At 34.4% G+C, this 22,939-nt stretch overlaps 1 protein-coding gene across 1 annotated transcript in view; it reads right to left on the bottom strand.

The window, feature by feature from the left end:
* Positions 1-22,939, bottom strand: part of bt (projectin protein bent) — a 379,904-nt gene that overhangs the window by 288,825 nt on the left and 68,140 nt on the right. The window contains 3 exon segments of the mRNA XM_089089036.1: positions 2,027-2,230; positions 5,414-5,552; positions 13,947-14,088. Coding sequence (XP_088945162.1) covers positions 2,027-2,230; positions 5,414-5,552; positions 13,947-14,088 — 485 coding nt within the window.

The following is a 22,939-nucleotide window of genomic DNA, read 5'->3' on the forward strand; positions in this document are numbered from 1 at the left end:
TTGAGCAAGCACCTTCTTTTCGAAAGCAATTAGACTAAAAAGAGAAAGTATTAAATGGGACTAAGTAAAACATACATACCAAATAAACAGCTGAAATTTTTTGACCAGGAAATTTGATTGTTTTTAAGAAAAGCTTCAAGTCTCTAGGTTGAAGATAGACTATTAAAATCTAGAGAATTACTGATGAAAAAAGAAAATTATTCTGGAGAAAAATTATGTTCTGGTAATTGTATCTAATGGGATCCAATTGTATCGTAACTAATTGTATCTGAAATTAATTGTACTATTGTGTCTAAACTTGGGGCTTACTTTAGTTACCCCCTTTTTGCTAGATTCAAAATGATTATTGCATGTGATTCACCGTGAAAATTCAGTTGATTGAACGTCCACGTGTTCTGGACGCCCAAAAGCATCTGAGAAATTTTTTTTAGCTTTTAAATATAAATATTTGTCTGAGGTTATGTTGAATAAACAGTTAACCTATTCAAGCTAGGATTTTAAAATAGTTTAATAACATCCTTATAGTTGAATTATAGTCACCTGAATGGAGAAAGGCTATTTAAATTTCGAAAATTATCACCGAATTAAAAATATTTCACTTTGTGGATGTTGGATTTAGATGTTAGGATTTTACATCTAAATCCAACAGGATTTCTTAAGATTGTCCACAAGCATTGTATACATACTTTGGACTTACTTTGGTTTTCATTTCCTTCCAAATTCATATTGATTATTGCCTGTGATTCACCGTGGACGTTCGGGGGATTGAACGTCCATATGTTCTGGACGCCCGAGAACATTTTGTTCTTTCGATGAAAGGTAGCATACTGATAATGGGTAACATTTACTTTTTCTTATAAATATAAATGTATATCTGTGGTCACATTGGATAAACGGGTGAACTATTCAAGCTAAGACTTTAAAATATTTTATAAACATCCTCAAAATTATCAGGATGGATATTTTTCTAAAGACTGTCTATAGCCATTGCATCCAAACTTGGGGCTTACTCTGGTTTTCCATTTCCTTCCAAATTCAAATTCATTGTCTGTGATTCACCGTTGACGTTCTGGTGATTGAACGTCTATACGTTCTGGACGTCCAATAACGTTGTGTTCAATTGATGAAAGGTAGTACACTGGTAAAATCGGCATTACCTCATAAATATAAGTGTTTGTCTGAAGTTCAGCTAAACAATTCAAGGTTAGGACTTTAGAAAGAACCTTAAAGTCACTAGGATGGAAAGAGATTGTTTAAATTTCAAAAATTATTAATGAAGTAAGATTATTCCTTTTTGTACATGATGGATTTAGATGTCTCTAAAGACTGTCTACAACCACTGCATACAAACTTTGGACTTACTTCGGATTGTATTTCCTTTCAAATTGAAACTGATTATCGCCTGTGATTTATCAGGATGTTCTGGTGATTAAACGTCCTTGCGCTCTGGAAGTCGAAGAACGTTGTGTTCAGTTGGTTAAAGTTAGCACGCTGGTAAAACCTACTTTAATTCAATGTTTGTCTGAGGTTATACTGAATTGGTTATTCAGTTGTGATTTTAAAATATTTTAAAGACTAGCTTAAAGTCACCAGGATTTAAAGATATTATTTAAGTCTTGAAAATTATCAATGAATTAAAAATATTTCTGATTTGTAGATGTGATATTCAGATGTTTCTAAACTTTGTTCAAAACCAATGTATCCAAACTTGAGATTTATGTTCTATAGCGGTCTGGACAAGCCCATACAGGCTGGACATCTAAGAATGTTGCATTCTATTAAAAAAAGATACTATACTCGGAAGACCAACTTTGCCTTCCAAGTTGTCCGAGTTTACATTGCATGAACAGCTAAGCTATTCTGGCTAGAACTTTTTTTTTAAATAGCCTTAAAGTCACCAGGGTGGAGAAAGACTATTTATATTTTGAAAATTATCAATAAGGTAAGAATATTTATTTTTATTAACGCTGAATTTTCAATTTTTCTAAAGATTCTCCAAAACATTTTATAAAAAATAGGGACTTACTTGGGTTTTCCATTTCCTTCTAAATTAAGGTTAATTGTTGCCTGTGATTCACCGTGGACATTTTTAGCCACGGCTTTGTACTGTCCCTTGTCGGTACCTGTCACACCACTAATTTGTAAACTTGCTAAGTAGAAAAGTTTAGAATCCGCCACTAGTTCAGCTTTAAAGTGTGAGCCAAGTGCGACCACTTTTCCTTCGTGAAACCTGAGAAGAAAATCAAATATACTTATTTTTAACCATCTCAGTAAATATGCAAGTGACTATATACTGGAGCAAAAACGAAAAAGAAAAGGCATTTACTTTAAATTTTAGTTCACAATAATGTCAGATGCACACATGCGATCCCGTGATGTAAGCTACTTAATGTAAAATGAGCTGTGATTGGCCAGCTAAAAATAATCCACCAATCGAAATCAATTTTACATTTTTATAATCGTTAGGTAAGCCAATGTGAACGGGACAAATGTAACTCAGTAATCCCTATATGGGTGTATATTTCTAGAGAAGGAGAGCTGGATTTCCTGGGATTGTTTGAAAAACAATCAAAAAATAAATCAAGAAAACAAGTTTTTTCTACTGAAAACAACGAGCAAAATTAAAACTTAAAATGAACAGAAATTATCCCATATAATAATAATCTGTATTTAAAAGCCAATTAAAGCCATATACAAAAAAAACAAATACTAAAGAAAAATTAAACTTCATTTGACATCCTTCCCATCAATACAAAATTTCCTACTGCCACAATATAACGGGGAGTCCTAGACCTCATTAACTCACAAAGCAGCCTATCTATATGAAGTGGGCTGTCCCTCCTCAGTACCCTGCTTTTTACGCTAAAGTTCAACTTTTTGTCTTAATCCTGTAAGAAGGATTCTGAAATACCAGGGTCATTTAATTATAACCCAAAAAACTTTAGTGTAAAGAGTGGGGTATTGAGGAGGAGGCAGGCCCCCCCTCATATGTGAAATAATTTCGGTTCGTTTTAAGTTTTAATGTTGCTCCTTACTTTCAGTAGAAATAAATAATTTTTTTTATTCTTTTGATTTTGGTTTAAATCTATATAAGTGGAATATTAGTAGAGGTAGGATTAATTTAAACTTATGTGTTAAGCGTTTTTTGTTCCCGATTCTGTCGGGTTTCCTCTCTGTCGGGAATTTAATATGTTGCGTAAATACCTTATTAATAACAAAACTTTGAACCTTATTTTATGTTCTATAAATATGAACTATATCCTATAAATTATGCGAACGATAGAGGATAATAATTAGACACGCCCCCTGGTGAACGTAATTTCTCAAAATTGCTCTTAATTTTTGTTTATGTATTTCCTTATTTGATTATGTTTATTTCTATTTGTTTTTCTTTTTTTACTCCGTTTTGTTTGGGTATGCCCAGTTCTTTATTATTTGATGGGTTATAAATAAAATGAATGAATAAATGAAGTATAAAGCTTAGAAATAGACACAATAAGTTTTTGCTAAATTAAAAATCCAAAATTCAATTGTGGCCAAATACCCTCTTTTCCAACTTGCATCTGGCAATAATGACAATAACAGAGCATAATCCAATTATAATTTTTTTTTTTAATTTAATTTTAATTAAATATGATATTAATTATGATTAATTAAATATTTTAATTAAGCCCAATTTAATGAAATCTAAAATACCCGTGTTTTACACCTGAATTGTTTCATTTTTATCTGCTATGTATCCAATTAGCAATTACAACAATTTAGCACTAGAAAATGACGCTAGATGGTAGATAATGTTTTTTTTCAGGATGTCGATTCCAATTTAGCATCTTATTGCGTAAAATTTTTGGTTCTATCTTTAAAAAGTTTGGCGCCAGGATGCCGCCAGAAAATTTTGCTGAGTATAATTTTTTTTAGGAGAACAACTTAGCAATGTATAGATATACAGATAGCAGTGAAATTGAACAGAAAAACCAAAAATTTGACTTATTCTTTGCTTCTCTGAATATTTTGGGACTTAACTTGACTAACAGAACTATTTTGTATTTTTAGTGTAGCATCACTATCTTCGATCTACATATCCATTACTAGCCATAGTCAGTCAATTTAGCCCATTACTAGCCATAGCAATTTAGCCCATTACTAGCCTTAGCCAGTCCATGCTAAAAGTTTGGTTGGTAATTGCATAGGGCTTATTTTTAACTTTTCATTTTCAATAATAATTCTACTTCATTTTAGCAACAATTCTTTGTTTATTCTTAAATTAAAGTAAATTTTATTAACAATCCCTTGTTATTAGGTCATTTATTTAATTAGAACTAATTCTATCAAAACTTCTCTTTTTAGTCAAACTACTTACTTAAAACTGATTTAATCAACAACTCTTTGTTTATGCGTTAATTTAGTTAATTTAAGTTAATTTTATTAACAATTCTTTTTTTTAATCCTCAGTTCTATTGATAAAAGTTAGTTTTATCAACAATGCTTTGTTTATTGGTAAACTTAGTTTATTTAATTGGATTTTATAGACAATTCTTTATTGAAGTTAATTTAGATAAATAGAGTCAATTTTACCAACAAGTTTTTGTTTATTTGTCAACCTAATTACCAAAAGATAACTTTTTAACCACTCTCTGCTTATTCGTAAATTTAGTTAATTAAAATTAATCTTATCAACCATCTTTGTTTTATCGAGATTTATTTAAGAAATGTTGAAGCTGCGCCATTCCAGCTTATAGTTAAGAGGCAAGATTGTGTTTTGGTCGAGCAGAAACAACATCAGACATATGCTATTTGAAAACTAAGACATGAATTAGGACAAAGCTGAATAGACATGTCAGAAGTTTTTCAGAATTTGAAAATTAATATCTGGTTGACATTTTGCATATAATGAAAAGCTATTAAAATTTAATAGCTTTATGTAATGGAATAAGACACCCTTTTTTCCCAGTTAATATTATGTAATTCAGACTTTACCAATCGATACCTCGCTGATATTCTGCATTTAGTAGAAGTTTATTTGGATGTCAATGTTTGTATATTAAATAGCTCTAGTAATTATTCTATCTAATATCAAATAATTATTAATTATCATTTATTGCACATGTGAAAATTTACGGGGAAACAAAATTGCAAATTTATTGAAAGTATTGAAGTAGCCCCACAAAGATTTTTGGTTTTTGAGATTTTTGATTTTTGTCGTTTGCAATTTTTTACTAGTTGCTTCTACAAACTAGCACGTAGGCTTGGTCAAACAATTCCCCCTTGCAATCCAAAAAATTTGACAATTTTTCTTTTTTGGCATTTTTATGTAATTTCACTGTTTTTTAGGTCTTTTTTTTATTTAGCCACATAATTTCCCATAATCTTCCGAGTTCCTTCTTGTATTTGGATTTTCATAAATATGACTCACCACTGCACTTCTGGTTGTGGATCGCCAACTAGTCGACATTCAAAAAATACTTTTGATCCGTCATCTGACTGTCTGATGACAGGCCGCTCTGTAAATGTTGGACGAACACCATTTTTTGGCACTGATGCCACTTCATCGCCTAAAAAGCGTTTTCAAAATGACAAGGTTGTTAACGAATTGACAAGGCAACTAGTTGAAAATGCAATTATAAAAGGCTGATTTTAATAAAGGCAATTAAATTAAAAGCCAATACCATGTAAGAAATTTAGATTAGTATTTACAGAGACCATATATAAAAAACATTTTTATTTTGTTTCAAAAATGTATACCTCTCCGCTCTTTTCCAGTTCTTTTTGGTTTAGTGCTGATGACATTAAGTTTGAACGTTCTAGATTTGGAGGTGAATGGAGCTCGTCCGGAATGATGCAGACGATGTCTGCTGACCACGTATCTCTGGATACGGGGTTTCCCCAAGCTAAGCGTTCCGATCAGGGTAGCCTCAACCTAATGAGGTGGATGGAGCCCACCCCAGGATTCTCAGTATCCAGGTAAATTCTGGCTCTAATCAGAAACCAGGCCTAGGGTCGGTTAGGTTTGCAACCCTCCACACGAGACACATTGCAACGAATAGCTTAGCAACTGCCTCGAATGACCAACCTTCTATTATCCCATCAAGACCCTTGCTTGCCCCTGGACTGAGAAATGACCAGCGTTTGAATCTTCTTGACCGAGGTGGCCTCCTAATTGGCACCTGGAATGTGTTGACATTGAATTTTCCCGGAGCTAAGACGCTTCTTGCGATGGAACTGAAGCGATTCCGCATCTCTATTGCTGGAATAACAGAAACCCAACTAGTCGGGAATGGAAATGATCCCATAGGAGAGGGATACCGCCTTCTCTGGTCTGGCCAGACAACCACCATAAGAAAAGGAGTCGGACTAGTTCTTGATGAGAAATTAAAGAAGTGTCTACTTTCATTCACTCTCATCTCCGATAGAATCGCTAATGCTCAACTCAGTCACAAGCAGAGAAAGATGACGATCCTTGTTTTTTATGCCCCGACAAACGAAGCCGACACCGAAACAAAGGACACTTTCTACTTTGTCCTGACGAATGAATTGTCTAAGATATCCCCGCACGATATTATCATTCTCCTGGGTGACCTTAATGAAACTATGAGCGACAACCCCAACTTATGGCCACAAGTCATCGGACCAGTTACTCCGGATTCCCTAAATGACAATGGTATAAGGCTTCTACAACTCTGCAGCATGCACAACCTTGTGATTACGAATACCATGTTTGCAAGGAAGGGTATTCACAAATATACATGGCACAGCAACGAAGGCCATACCAAAAGAATGATCGACTACATAATCGTGTCACAGAGATGGAGGACTTCGATCAGTAACTACAGGACGTATAGGGCAGCTGAGATAGGCAACACTAACCATCGCCTAGTCATCGCTAACATGCGCCTAAGGCTCAAAGCCCAGTACTCAGAGCCAAGACCAGTCAAGATCGATGTATCTCGTCTCTGCGATCAGAAGATGCGGTCTAAATATGCCATTGATGTCTCGAACCACTTCGATGCACTCCTGCCATTTGAAAATTGTGAGGACACATGGCTCTCGTTCAAAAATAATGGCCTGGAATCAGCGACATAAAATATTGGACGGAAAAAGCACGCTAATAAAGCGTGGATTCAGTCAGATACGCTTGACGTCATAGAGCAGAGAAGCAATGCGAGGTTAGTCGGTGACATGCCAACCTATAGAAGCCTTAATGGTGTCCGCAACAAACTGATACAGCAAGACAAGAAGCTGTTTGTGTAAAGGAAGGCACAAGAGCTAGAGGGTGCAGCCAAGAAAGGTGACGTTGGCAGTTTCTATAAAATCTCCGTGATCTAACAGGCGACATAGCCCACTCAGTTGCATCTGTTGTCTCTGTGGATGACCAGCCACTCAGTGACGAAGCTGCCCAGGTCAGTCTACGGAAAGACCACTTCTCAGGACTCCTCAACACCGAAGCCGTAGCGCAGACTGAGCAGGAACTCATCAGCCTAGCCACCAGCACCCAGGAACTGCTGACAAGTAACACAGGAACTCCTTTCACGTCATCAGAAATCTACACATCAGTAAAACGTTTGAAGAACAACAAAGCGGCAGGCGTATGTGGAATATCTGCTGAGCTCAAGTTCAAGTTCTTTATGAATCAATAAAAAATGTTTTGACAAAACTATCAAATTAATGACCCACAGTGAGAATAACTCGTGTAGGGGTTTATATACACTCAACAATAAATAAATAATACTATCTCTAGATACTGGAATAAAAAGATTGTTCTTCAACTCTCCGTATGGTAACAACAGACAAAATCCGAATAAAATCAAAATAACCAAATAAATAAAGCGAAATGAGGAGCATCCACCCCAGAAAATAAATAAAATTAATAATTACTGATTAAGTGATTCATTAATCTAATTTTATTATTAACCAACGAATTATTCAAATCTAAAAAACTATGAAATTTATTCCAATTATTTATAATACTATGCCTAGGTGAAAAACGGGACCTTTCAGATTTTATTAAAGCCTGACGGACTACAGAACTGCCACGGGTCCAATATGCATGGAAAACCTGATTAGCATCCTGAAAAAAATTATTATGCAAATAAAAATACTCAGGCAAAAGACCTTGAACGTGTTTAATGATATAAAGAACAGAATGGAAAGAAGGGAAAAGATCCAGTGGAAGGATATTTGAAATTTGGTACATACTTTTCGTTGACGATTTACCAGGGTGAGAATACCGGCTAGGGAGGCAATTTTTCAATATACACAGAGCTTTATTTTGTTGCCTCTGAAGAGGAAGAATATGAGTTTTAAAAGTATTAAAAAAAAATAATGGGACAGTAATTTACATAGGAATGCACTAGAGAATGATAAAGAGATTTCAGGGCAAAAACAGCAGAATGATAAATTTGAATCCAGTATTATCCCGAGATATTTAATATCATCAACTCTTTCAATTTCAATGAGTAGACCTTGAATATTAATCATCATAATTTCCGGTGCTATTTTCCCAGTACGAGAGAAGATGATGAATTTTGTCTTAGTACAATTAATAGTCAATTTATTTCTCGAAAACCATAAGATAAGCCTCTTCAGTGCTGATTCCAACCTAAGCCTCAAAGATCTAGAGTCGGGGCTGCAAACATTGCATTCCGTGTCATCGGCGAATAATGTGTTAAGGCCAATATCTCTGATGCTATTACTAATATCCTTAACATAGATAAGAAATAGGAGTGGACCCGAAATAGAGCCTTGTGGGACTCCAACTGACTGAGATTGAGATACTGATGAGGAAGAAGTATCGCCTCCGTCTACATACTGATTTCGGTTTTTTAGGTATGACATTACTAAGTCATTAACTGGGCCTCTTATGCCGCAGTTGTCAAGTTTAGTATGCAATATTTTATGGGAAATCGTATCAAATGCCTTTTTAATGTCAATAAAAATTGTAGCAGGAATATCACCTTTGTCGAGGGCGTCATGAACAAACTGAATCATTACCATAATAGAATGCTCAGTAGAGTGAGACTTCGGGATCCCAAATTGTGTCCCGCTGAAAAAATTAAATTTCATTAGAAAGCTGACTATACGGTTATGTAGGCACTTTTTGAGCAACTTCCCAAATGATCATTGTATTTAAGTCGGGAGATAGTTTGCTGAGTTCTTCGGGTCTCCTCTTTTATACAAAGAGATAATTCTTGCAGAGTTGAAACAAGAAGGAAATCTTCCGGTTTTAAAACAGAGGTTGAACACATGGGAAAGCGGGATTACAATATTTGGTGCTATGCACTTAATCAGATTAGTAGATGACCCATCATTCCCTTCCGACGATCCATTCTTTAAAGGTTTGTTGTAAGTAAAAGTTCATCTGGGGTTTCAGGAGCAAGAAAAATGGAGCAATTGTGAGACGAGCTCCTGAAGTATGCCGGACCGGCGATGCTAATTTGGCTCCAAATGCTGTTTTCTGTGGTTTGGCGCACAGAATGGATCCCGAAGGACTGGCAAGCTGGTATAATCCTGTGCTAATGGAAGAGAAAGGGGAGCAAGAGCTTCCCTTCTGTTCGAACTACAGAGGCATAACGCTACCTTCAGTGCCTGGAAAGCTCTTTGCTATGACCCTGCTGGATAGATGCACAAGTATACTCAGAAGAAAGTGGAAAGTCCAGCAGGCGGGGCTGATGCCCAGGAGATCCACAGTCGAACAAATCTTTACCATGCGCCAGTTAATTGAGAAGACGAAGGAATTCAGGAGGAAAGCATATGTAGCCTTTGTGGATTTCAAGACTGCGTTTGACTCGGTGGATCGCAACTCGCTCTGACTGATACTTCGATCAACTGGTCTACCAGACAAATACTGCAAGTTGTTTAAAAAGCTTTAGGAAGAGACCGTGAGTTGCGTCCAAGTCAACGGCAAACGGAGCACGACATTCGGCATCAAAACCGGTGTACGCCAAGGATGTGTCGCCGCCCAGGAACTGCTCAATTGCGTGATAGACCATGTCATGACACGAACAACAAATCGCCTGCCCTTTGGTCTGCAGTTTGGAGATCGCGTTCTAACGGACACTGACTTCGCAGGTGATCTCGGTCTCGTTGTTGACTTGATCCACCAGTTGATTCACACTCTGGAAGTCCTGCAGCAAGAGGCAGCAAAAGTAGGGCTGAAAATAAACTGGCTTAAAACGAAGATAATGGCAATTGAGCCCCCAAGCTCAGTCTCGTCCCCTGAGCAAAAAACTGTTTGCGGAGCTCCTGCTGAATTTGTAAAAAACTTCACTTATCTTGGCTTCGTGCTGTCTAATGACAGCTCTATAGAGGAAGAGGTGTACAGCCGAATTTCAAAAACCTCGTCTATCGTCGGAAGGCTCAACAATCTCTGGAGAATGCCGCATATATCTAGGCGCACGAAGATGCGAATTTATAATGCATCCGTAAGCTCGGTCCTCCTCTATGCAGCGGAAACCTGGCCTCTCAAATCAAAAATCCTCAGCATGATAGACGTCTTCCAGACGAAACAGCTGCGTCGGATTGAGGGACTTTGATGGGACGATTTTGTACGCAACGCAAGGTTCCTCGCACTCACCTCCCAAGTGCCATTCTCCGTCCAAACAGTGCAGCGTACTTTCAGATGGTTCGGACACCTCCTGCGTATGTCGACGACAACCCCAGCCCGAATAGTCTACGATTTTGACGATAAAGTTCATGCCTGGTCTCGCCCGAGGGGAAGACCTCAGATAAGGTGGAAGGATAGCCTCAAGAAATTCCTGGAGATGGCTAACATTGCTGTCGACGAGGCTCCGCTAATAGCAGCAGACCAGTCAGCCTGGAGGAGCAGAGTTGTGACGCTCTCTACACCACCCCAACGCGGCAGGAGCCTTAAGTCAAGTAAGTCAAGTTCTAGATTTGGGGGGCGCTGTAGGGTCTTGAAGCTAAAAATTTTAGAATGTAACAAATTTTTCAATTTCGATTTTTGCCTTTCGTAAACAGTGAAATAGATCTTATCAAATATTACTCGACAATTATTTTAAACATTTTAAGCATTATTGATTTAGGCATATAAATATTTCTCGAGAAACTCCGTTCTTTCAAGAGATTTTCTAACAAAAATTGGTAGCTCAGAAGTTAATTGAAATATATATCCATAATCAGCATATGAGATGGATCTTTTTTCAGAAATTTAACCTTAAAAAGGGGAAAAGAAATTAAAATTTGTGTCATGGAAAGATCTGAGTTCGAGGTCACTTCGTCAGTTAAAGACATTATGTCTACTAACCCTGAAAAATTTGAAATCCATTTTATATTTGTATTTGGACTTTAATAAAGACATTAAGATAACTAGGCATGATTACTTATTTCAGGTAAATTTTGTCCTGATTTCTGAATTTGATGCCTAGTCTTTTTTCCATCTACATTTTCTTTTTTTGTTTATTCCTTTTTTCATCTTTTTTAGTAAAATTTTTATTTTGGAATTTTACTCAGTATATCTGATGTAATTTGTTTTTATTATATAAAATAGCTTTGGCATAAATAAGTGAATAAATATATATATTTATTGTATACATATAACTCTATATAGTAAATAAATATAAAAGATAAAATAATAAATATCTATTGATATACAAACAAGTAATATAAACATTATTATATGATGTAACAAATATATAGTTTATAAATAAATAAATAAATATGGTAAATGCAATAATAAACATATATGTTACTGTAAATAAATAGATGCAAATAAATACATAAATATGAAGACCTGGTCCAGGCCAACCGTGCATCTGCTTTAAACCTCAATGTAGTTCTAGTTCATGCATAGTTTAAGCAGAGGCTGTTTCAATCTTGAGCCCGTTCAGATACTTTGTGAATATCACATTTTCTGTGCACTTTAGGATTGTTTCTTAATTATTTCACAAAACCTATTTAAATTAAGCCTACTAATTAATCCTAGTTCAGTCCTACTAGCGGTCTGCTAAGCCCATTATGAGTGACTGCTAAAAAGCAATCGGCTTCAGCAAAATATAAAATAAACCTCATTCAAAATAGACTACAAAAATAACTTAAATTGTCAAATAGCTTGCATTACTATCAATAACATAATCCAAAAAGCCACCTTTTCAGGATCGTTAATCGGGGAGGGTAGAGGAGAAGGGAGTAATCACCCTTTTAGATTTCCTCCACCATTTAGGTTTTAAAAAATAGCTTTTTGTTGCTATTTTCGTTGAAAAATACCTTTTTGCGTACTTGCACTGAAAAAAATCGAAAAACAACAAAATTGCTCACGCCTTATATCTGGGAAACAAGTGTTGCCCCCTGCCTTACATTTTTGAGAATTGACAACTCTGGAGGTGTGTGATTCAATAATTGCGAAATTAATTGTTTATGAAACAAAACTTTAAAAAAAGAAGTTTCCATCGGAACCATTTAAGGCAAATGATAAAAACAAAACTATTAACAACACATTTTGATCGTGAGAGGCCTTTCTAAAATTCCCAAAGCCAACTACTGCTAACTTGAATACAAAAAACCATTGATTATTCTGCTATTAAATTTCGCAGCTAGCTTAATGAAGCTAGCTGCCTAACATTTTTGAGAATTGACAACTCTGGAGGTGTGTGGTTCAATAATTGCGAAATTAATTGTGTATGAAACAAAACTTTAAAAAAAAGAAGTTTCCATCGGAACCATTTAAGGCAAATGATAAAAACAAAACTATTAACAACACATTTTGATCGTGAGAGGCCTTTCTAAAATTCCCAAAGCCAACTACTGCTAACTTGAATACACAAAACCATTGATTATTCTGCTATTAAATTTCGCAGCTAGCTTAATGAAGCTAGCTGCCTAACATTTTTGAGAATTGACAACTCTGGAGGTGTGTGGTTCAATAATTGCGAAATTAATTGTGTATGAAACAAAACTTAAAAAAAAAGAAGTTTTCATCGGAACCATTTAAGGCAAATGATAAAAACAAAACTATTAACAACAGATTTTGATCGTGAGAGGCCTTTCTAAAATTCCCAAAGCCAACTTCTGCTAACTTGAATACAAAAAACCATTGATTATTCTGCTATTAAATTTCGCAGCTAGCTTAATGAAGCTAGCTGCCTTACATTTTTGAGAATTGACAACTCTGGAGGTGTGTGGTTCAATAATTGCGAAATTAATTGTGTATGAAACAAAACTTAAAAAAAAGAAGTTTTCATCGGAACCATTTAAGGCATATGATAAAGACAAAACTATTAACAACACATTTTGATCGTGAGAGGCCTTTCTAAAATTCCCAAAGCCAACTACTGCTAACTTGAATACACAAAACCATTGATTATTCTGCTATTAAATTTCGCAGCTAGCTTAATGAAGCTAGCTGCCTTACATTTTTGAGAATTGACAACTCTGGAGGTGTGTGGTTCAATAATTGCGAAATTAATTGTGTATGAAACAAAACTTAAAAAAAAGAAGTTTTCATCGGAACCATTTAAGGCATATGATAAAAACAAAACTATTAACAACACATTTTGATCGTGAGAGGCCTTTCTAAAATTCCCAAAGCCAACTACTGCTAACTTGAATACACAAAACCATTGATTATTCTGCTATTAAATTTCGTAGCTAGCTTAATGAAGCTAGCTGCCTTACATTTTTGAGAATTGACAACTCTGGAGGTGTGTGGTTCAATAATTGCAAAATTAATTGTGTATGAAACAAAACTTAAAAAAAAGAAGTTTTCATCAGAACTATTTAAGGCAAATGATAAAAACAAAACTATTAACAACACATTTTGATCGTGAGAGGCCTTTCTAAAATTCCCAAAGCCAACTACTGCTAACTTGAATACAAAAAACCATTGATTATTCTGCTATTAAATTTCGCAGCTAGCTTAATGAAATTTAATATCATCACACGTGCCCGAGCATGCAACTAGAAAGCAAGATTGCTAATTAGAAAGTCAGACTTACTGTCGAAATTGAGGCTAATCGTTGCATTACTTTCGCCAAGTTCGTTCTTCGCTGTAACTTTATATTTGCCGGCATCCTCCACGGTTACATCACTAATTTGCAATGTGGATGGGTATGAATTTCCGTCCTTTTGAATGGTCACCTGCAAAAATGGTTTCGTCATAGAAGTAATAGAAATAATTATTTTCCTTCTTTAATAAATATGTATTCCTGGGAAGAATGTACATAGGAAAAAGGTCTGTTTTTGATCATGCCCCATCCCAAAACCATAATCTTTTCAGAATTTCTGGGCAGTTCTAATTCAACTTACCAAATAATTTTATTTTGATGATTCCCCGCCAAAAAAAATCCCATGTGGGTGCCCGATTCCTAGCACAGTAATATATTATATTTGAGTGGATCAAGTACAAGAAATAAATAAGGCCAGTGAAACAGCCAAGGGAAGATTATCTGACCCCCCCCCCCACTTCCAACTAAACCAGAAACAGCTAAAATATCCTTTTCAAATACATACTAATTTAATATACCTCTTGAAAAGTAAAGGATAATGGCTTTATTTTAGTCAGAAGTTCTCCCAGGGGAAGACAAACCTGCATAAATTTTCTTTAAAGGAGACAGGCCTTAAAATTGGCATATTTTCTAGAAAAGTAGCTACATGTATTTTAGTATTACATAATGTTAAAGTTTTTGTGCATTTCTCTTTTTCAGAAAGGGCTGTTGTCCCTTTCCTCCTCTGTTATTACTCTTGGTTGCACCCCCTATATAAAATTGTGGAAAGTCACCTGAACTATAATTCCGACTATGGCACTGTCTCAACTTGCACAAACTTGAAAAAATTTCAACTTGTAAAGTTTACGAAACAAGAAAGGTTATCTTGGCATTTGATGTAGCAGATATTTAGGTCATTGTTGTCTTTTAACATATCAATTTTTTTTTAGACATTTTCCAAGAAATCAGTTTTTCGAAGAAAAGTAAAGAGCTATATTACAACTGAAGACAAGCAGAAATAAAGTAATGTATTTATTTAAAAAATTAGTTTTGAGATGAGTTTTCCGAATAAACTTTCTTTTTATAGGAATGTCCCTCGTGGGTGTTGGAGGAGAAGCCAAGGGGCAATGTCTCCAGGGGAATAAGAAGCCATTAGAGGTGCAGAAAAATAGGAAAATAAGAAATCTTCCATAGCAGAAACAAAGAGCCTGGTTGTTCTTGGGCAGTCCTCTAAGGGATAACTCTGAGTGTGACAATGCCTTGACTTCTAAAAACCTGTCAAATTTACCAAAAAGAATAAGGCTATCGATGTAGTAAATATTCAAACCATTTCTCACTTTTAATGTGATTTCCTTTTTTATTCATAATCTAGAAAGGATCTAAAATGATCAGAATTAAATTAATTTGCTACAAAATGACAATCACAGTCACAACCAAGGCCAGACTAAATAAAACAAACACTACGCCAGAATTTCAGGTAAGAAATGACTAACAATAAGCCGAATATTAAAGGCTGCCAAAAGCCAGAATCAAACTTCAATGATGGCGCCTTTCATTCTAAAATTACATAAAATGTTTGTTTCTTCAGAGGCTAACAGAAACGACAGTTTATAATTACATTCCATGATTGTAATAAACAACTGAACACAAGTATACACTTGCTGAAATAGTCACCAAGGATAAGCTGGCTAACTTTCTTTTTTCTTACTTGTTTAAGAATCGAAGATTATGTAACTATAACTTCACGCAATGTAAGGTCCACAACTGTTTTCAAGGGCTCCAATTAGAGTTGCCCCTTAGATTTTAAAACATGTCTTTTTTCTACATTTTCATTCGGAAAATAAAAAGAAAACAAATTGTCCTCCCCCTAGATTTTTAAATATACTTTTTTTGTAACTTCATTATTTTAAATGAAGAAAATTCTTGCCTCCTCCAGTCCCCTCCCCCTATATTTTGGAATCGTCATCCATGGCTGTTTCTTGACACAAGGACGAAAATGTATGGGATATTGCTAAGTATGACGGCAAAATACTAAGGTTGATTATAAACACCTCAAGACAAATAATTCTTTTTCTTTTTGTAGCTTTAATTCATATTAGGCCAAAAATTAAAGACTCGTTTCTTTTTTTTCTTCTGAAATGGAACACTGTGGTCCAAAAATGGGACAATGGAGAAAGCAATAATATTTTTAAAACTAGTTTTTACTTTTAATAAACTTTCATTTTACTTTATTGCTTTTATTTCTAAATTTTAATTAAACATTAAATTTAATAAATTATAACGTAGCTTAATTTTAGCTTGCTTTGGAATTCTTATAGTTGTGCTGGCGAATACGTCAGCAGCATTAGAGTGCGTTTACATTCAGCGTTTTCTAAAAAACTGGGAAGGAAGGAGACAAGTGGCAGCCCAAATTGCTGATTTAGACTGCTACCTGTCTCTAAGTTCTTCGTTCTCCTGTTTTCCGTCCAGTTTGCCGGTCCTCAAATTTGTCTTTCCAGATTTCAGTTAGTGAAAAAGTCTCTTTATTTGACCATTCCTGAGAGCTTTTAGAAGCTTATTTATCTTTTTTGGTAAGCCTTGTGGCTTCTGTTTCAAAATTATTGCTTGATAAAGCTCACAGAAAACGGAACAACCCATTTTCACTTCTATTTTTCGGAATGCCGGCCTATTTATTGGCGTCTCTTTGTGCCATAACCAGAAACAGGAAACTGAAACGGCAGTAGCCGTCTATGCTATCCAGATTCAGTCCGTCCTAGTTCTCCAGAAAACTAAAATGCTGCTGCAATTTTAGTAGTCCCTGTTATCTATTAAGCCTAAATGAAGCGCCAAATTTTCATGACATTTTTCCATTTTCTTGAATTGGAGATTATATAAGTTGATAATTTATTATCCGCTCTCTCAAAGCAGTGCCAGGATAAAAGTAAGTAAAACCATGTTAGTAGAAATGGTGTACAATTATAATCTATTATTATAATAAATTATAATAATTATTATAATGTAATATTATGATAAACAATAGAATAAAAGTCACCAAGAATAAACCTCCTGATTTTTGTTCTAGCATTTTCCATCGTGTATTTCAAAGTACAAGACAAGGGGTATTTCAAAAAATGGTCTTTAACTGTCAAACTGTCAAATTGTCAAGTGTCAAACAATTTCTTAATGTTCTTTGAAAACCAGTGCTACTATAAGAGTAATTAGATTCAGTTTTATTATCAGGAAATGGATTATTTTTAAACCGGTGTAAAAGAGTCAGTGACGCCTGAACAAATCAGCCAACTAAAATAACAGTGATATTTACACGAACAAAATTCAGAGAAACTACCCTTCATCAGGGACGTAATGACGGGCAGAGAAGAGAGAACCACCCCTTCCCGAAATCCCAAATTTTCCCGTATTTCCAGCACTTTGTATTAATATTATTAAATAAAATCATTTTTTTTTAATTGTTAACCCTCTCGCCCAAAAAAACTCATATATATGCGCTCTTCATCCTACTGACCAGGAAAACATATACTTCAGTATGGAAAATACTCTTTAGTTTTTTATAGCATTGATTTTAAAATTTAGGTTTTATTTTTCCCTTAAATTATATTTAATGGTTATAACTTATTGTTGATTTTTTATTAATTTTTAATTTTAGGGGAGACCTATAGGACTTAATAAATAAATTTTAGACTATATTGATTGTCATAAAACTAAAAAATCACAAAAATGAAAGTGAACTTGGTCAAACTGACCTCCAAAGGTTTAAAGATGATATGATTTTGATAGCCAAAGATTTTTTTGGGAGATGGGTTGCCAAAGATTTCAGAAGAAGGACGCTTACCTAACATAGAATTTTGTCTAATGGTTTAAAAGAAGAGTGTTTTTACCTGCATTTTTAAGACCAACTAAATTCAGCAAAAATTTAAAAAAACATTATAAAAAATAATAATAATAATAAAACGTCTCAAGAGTTTCTCTCTCCTTCGTAAGTTTCTCTTTTACTTCCTTTCTCTTAACTACTCTCTATCTGTTTTTACATAGCGTATTTTCTTTATAAACACCCCTAGTTTAAATTTTCTGAAATCATTTTGAAATGTTGACATATAGATCTGTCTATTTTTTTTGGGGGGAGGGAGAATTAATCTCCCCCTCTTTTTCTTTATAAACACCCCTAGTTTAAATTTTCTGAAATCATTTTGAAATGTTGACATATGGATCTGTCTATTTCTTTTTTGGGGGGAGGGAGAATTAATCTCATATTTATCTTTTCTATATTTCGCTTTTAAGTTCCACTCTGAAGGGCGAAACCAGGTTACCTGTTTTATATATATATATATATATATATATATATATATATATATATATATATATATATATATATATATATATATATATATATATATATATATATATATATATATATATATATATATATATATATATATATATATATATATATATATATATATATATATATATATATATATATATATATATATATATATATATATATATATATATATATATATATATATATATATATATATATATATATATATATATATATATATATATATATATATATATGAGATCCCACATTGTTCTTTTTTGTGAAGATTTTTACTTTAAAAAAATAGCTTCAGATCGTGTTTGCAAAGGTTGAATTTTGCAAGTGCACAAAAAAACATAGTCAACAAGTCTGCAAAAATAAGGATTTTTTGCAAATATTGCGAAAAAAAAATGCGAAAAGTTATTGGATTTGGTGAACACTAAAGCAATGAGTTTACTTGCAGAAAACGTCGTGACTGCATTTTTAAGACCGTCTAAATCTAGATTTGAATACTGGCGCTGTACAAAAATATCTTAATTGACAAAAAAAAAGGAAAACCGCTTCTGAATGACAGAACTAAACTACGGCTTAAACTGAAGAAGGTGAAGAGGCCTAAAAATTAAAACACGCATTTTGGCGGGTTAGGATAATTCACTTGCACATTCACATTATACAATTTGTGATTTGGCTCACATTTATAAAATCAAACAAAGATTTCAATCAACATGTAAATATCTATGTTAGAACAGCCAAAGGTTGCCAATTTGGCATGTCCAAATTCTTAGGTAGCATGAGAGGCAATAAATTGGGCGAATAAGGATGAGCTATCTTTTTGTGGAATAAGTCAGAGGCGAATCATCATTCATCCACGATGGACAGCGTGACGCTATATTAAATCAAACTGACACTTTTTCAGACCTTGATGACGTTAAAAATTTACTGATTAGTTAGATACTAGCTTGTGCATAGAAATACAAGGAGGCATAGGATAAGGATAAGGAGGCAAGCCAGGGGCATCGTTTCAGGGGAGCAAGGTGGGCAGTTGTACCCCCCCCCCCAATAATTAGGAGAAAAAATTAATATATAGCACATGACCCTTGACTATCCGGATATGGACCCCTATTACCCCCACCCCCAATAAAAATACTCGAGCTACTCTCCAGAAGCAAGCCAAAGAAAAAAAGAGGCCAAATTTTTTTCATGGGGTACAAGAAAGGCACCTTTTTTAAAAGTAAAGCATTTTTGTAATCTCCTTTATATGACAAACTTTTTTTCCGCTCTGTAAACAATGCGAAAATAAAAATTGAGTATAAAGTAAGCTAAATTTACAGTTAGCAGAGGTACTATTTGCAAGAAATTACAAGCTAGATCATCTGGTTTACAGGTGATTGTGAAATACTCATGAAAAGGCCGTTATTTGGCAAAATTGGACAGTTTTGGGCCTCAAAATACCCTTACACAATTCTGTACTTGGATGTGCTGCATTTAACAAGATGTCCCATTAACATTTTAGTTCGGATTGATAGGATATCATTTCTTTCCATTTCTTAAAGATGTGGTTTCCATATTTAGGAGAAATTTTTGGGGAACTAATTTTCAGTTTAAAGTAAGATCTACTACGTGTTATAAACAAATAAACTTTTATAAAATCAAAATAGCGTAACTTAGCATCAATTTTGCGGATTTTTGTGCATTTAATGGGCGAAGAAGGCGTCCGAGGACTGAACACTGGTCCCCCAGGATCCTCCCAGATTTTGAAATATGTTTTTTTTTGCGCAAATTCACTGACAGTATTTTTTTTCATTTTCACTGTTAAGACTTAAAACAACAACATATTTGCTTCCCCTTTAGATATTGAAAAATCATCCATTCTCTACATTTTCATGAATTGACACCACTGAGAAATATTGCGTATGCTGGATTTTACGTATTCATAAGGATATTCCCAAGGTATCTATAATATTACTACTACTATAACTAACAACTCACTATACCAACAAGCCGCCTGAGGCCAACACAGCAACAAACGCTGCTTCTCCATCCCAACATATTCAAAGCCTCCTTCTTTACACCCTCCCAGGAAGTTTCTATTTTCCTTAAATCTTTCCTTATGACGTCCTCCCACCCCAGACGAGGACGACCTGCTTTCCGTTTAGCACTAGAAGGTTGGCCGAAAAGAACAATCTTCGGCAATCTTTGGTGGTCCCATTTGGGGACCACCAGAACAAGAAAAAGCTTTGACGACAAAATATGTGATGTTTTTTTTAAAAACCAATTTTCAGTTTGTTCTAAAGTTGACTCAACATAAAATACCAAACTTTGTTGGGAGGTATGTACACAGAGGTTGTTTGGGGGAAAGAGGGCCAATAATACAAACAAATATAAGGAAAAAACTAATTTTATTTGATAATCTTAATAAGAGGTGACCTACTGAATAGTTATGCGAATAGAAAGGAATATTGTGGATTAATGGTTTAAGGAAAGTAGTTTAAAAACAAAAATGGTTTAGTTTTGCCAAAAGTTTTCGAAGTGACATTCCATTACATTTGGCGTTAGATGCTATAGTGATAAGTATGTAAATTCTTTAACTTTTGGCTTGAAACATAAGTTTGATCAGAAACTAAAGAAAATATTATCCAAACAGCGATTATTTAACCGTGATTACCTTGATTAGTAATTGATTTATTACCTTGATTAGTAATTAAGTGATTAAAGTAAGTTCATAATCGAAAATTTGAAAGGTATATAGACAATAAATATTCCTCCAACAGAAAATCAAACAGAAAACAGGCTCCAACAGGCTCCAACAGAAAATCAGGCTCCAACAGAAAAAACAGGCTCCAACAGAAAATCAAAAGCAAACGAAAGTGCAAAAGTTACTTCGAGAGGTATTTAAGGGTATTCGAGAGGGAAAGTAGTAAAACTGACGAATGTGTTGAATTTTGTCGAATATTAGACGAATCTGTGACCTTTTATTAATATGGGTGGACTCACCGAACTGAGCCACAAGGGTCCATTTTGAACAAAGGTCATAAAAAACGTTCCTTTTCTTTACCTTTTAATGTAAGTTAAATACGAATAAAAATTTTACCCTTGACAGCAAAGTGTTACCTAGCATATCTATAAATTTTAAATAAGCTTCAATGCACTTTATTAAAAATTGAATTTCAATTAAAGGTCATTTTTGTCTAGGTCCAAACTGAAACTTTGAAAAGTAAATTTCATCATCAAGGCCTTTTAATTGACTTCGAAATACTTAGGGCTAGTCAGGCCGTGGGCTAGTTGATAAAAAAAAAAAAAAAAAAAAAAAAAAGAAAAAAAAAAAAAAAAACTTGTTCCTGTCCATAAAATTTCATAAATTGTATAAAAACAGGCAATTCTTTCATCAATAAAGTGGTTAATCATTAAATAGCGAGTGCTAGTTTATCAGTCAGAACATAGCTTAGTGAGGAAAACTACTCGTTTTGCCTTTTTAAACAATTAAACAGTTGTACTATAGAAATAAATTAACGCAGCTGATATTTAATGTTTAGATTGCATTATTGTTTTTTTTATCATTCTTGGTGAATTTAGATGGCGTTTTTTTAATGATCTTGATTTTCGCTTCTTGTAAGTTTCCAATGCTCTTTGACTGAACCCTTGCCCCCCCCCCCTCCAACACAATCGTTTTGAAATAAATGTATTAAATTTCGTTATAGTTTTAGTTTAATTCGTATGTATATGCTGTCATGATCACTCTTTAACAAAATCCGTAACCCTGGAGACAATTTCAATCGATTTGACAAAAACCAATGTTGTATATTGAAGTCCGACACAGACTTAGCATCTTAAACAGTGTTTCATCAAACTGTTACAAGAGACAAACTGTATAACATTGCTTGTACATAACCAAGAAGAAAGTCTACTCTCTCCGAAAACGCGAACATTAAACTTTTATTCCTATTTTAGGTTTTAGTTGAGCAATAGCAGCATTTTGTGTCCAACAAGAGGAAGCATTTTCGTCGATGCAACCTTGTTTCTTCTCAGATGAGATATTCTAGACCAGCAAAGTACTCTTATTTTAAAGTAAAACACACGCCAACAAAAGAATCGCCTATAACGAATTCATTTGTTTCACAAAAGAATCACCTAGAAAGAAGCATTTTCGTCGATGCAACCTTGTTCCTTGTCAGACGCGATATTCTAGACCAGCAAAGTACTCTTATTTTAAAGTAAAATACCTGCCAACAAAAGAATCACCTAGAAAGAATGTCATGTCATTTGGCCTCTATCTCGGCTAAGGAGCTCAATTGCTGGCAAAAGTTTCAAAACTGAAACGCGTGGGATGCTCTACCTGGATCCAAGATTGTATACCAATTACCTAACATCACCAAAAACGAAACTCCCTAGTTTTGCCTTATAATTAGCCTAAATGAGACCTCTGAAACTGAATTCAGCATGTAAAAGTATACATCAGAGTAGGTAACGTAATACCTAGAACTACGGAAACATTTGTTTTACTAACATTGGTAGGGCTGGTGAAAATTGGGAAGAATGCATAGCCTATAGTTAGTTGTAAACAGAGATTTTGCTAGTCAAAATCATTGAGAGTAGGAAGCTAAAAGATTTCACCGAAGGACTGGCCAATTCATCAACCAAAACTGAGATTTCAATAAAATGGGAAAAATCTTGGCACTTCTTGACCAAT

This window comes from Artemia sp. Qi Xiang Cuo, chromosome 1, assembly GCF_049724085.1.
Source record: "Artemia sp. Qi Xiang Cuo chromosome 1, ASM4972408v1, whole genome shotgun sequence".
Taxonomy (NCBI): Eukaryota; Metazoa; Arthropoda; class Branchiopoda; order Anostraca; family Artemiidae; genus Artemia; species Artemia sp. Qi Xiang Cuo.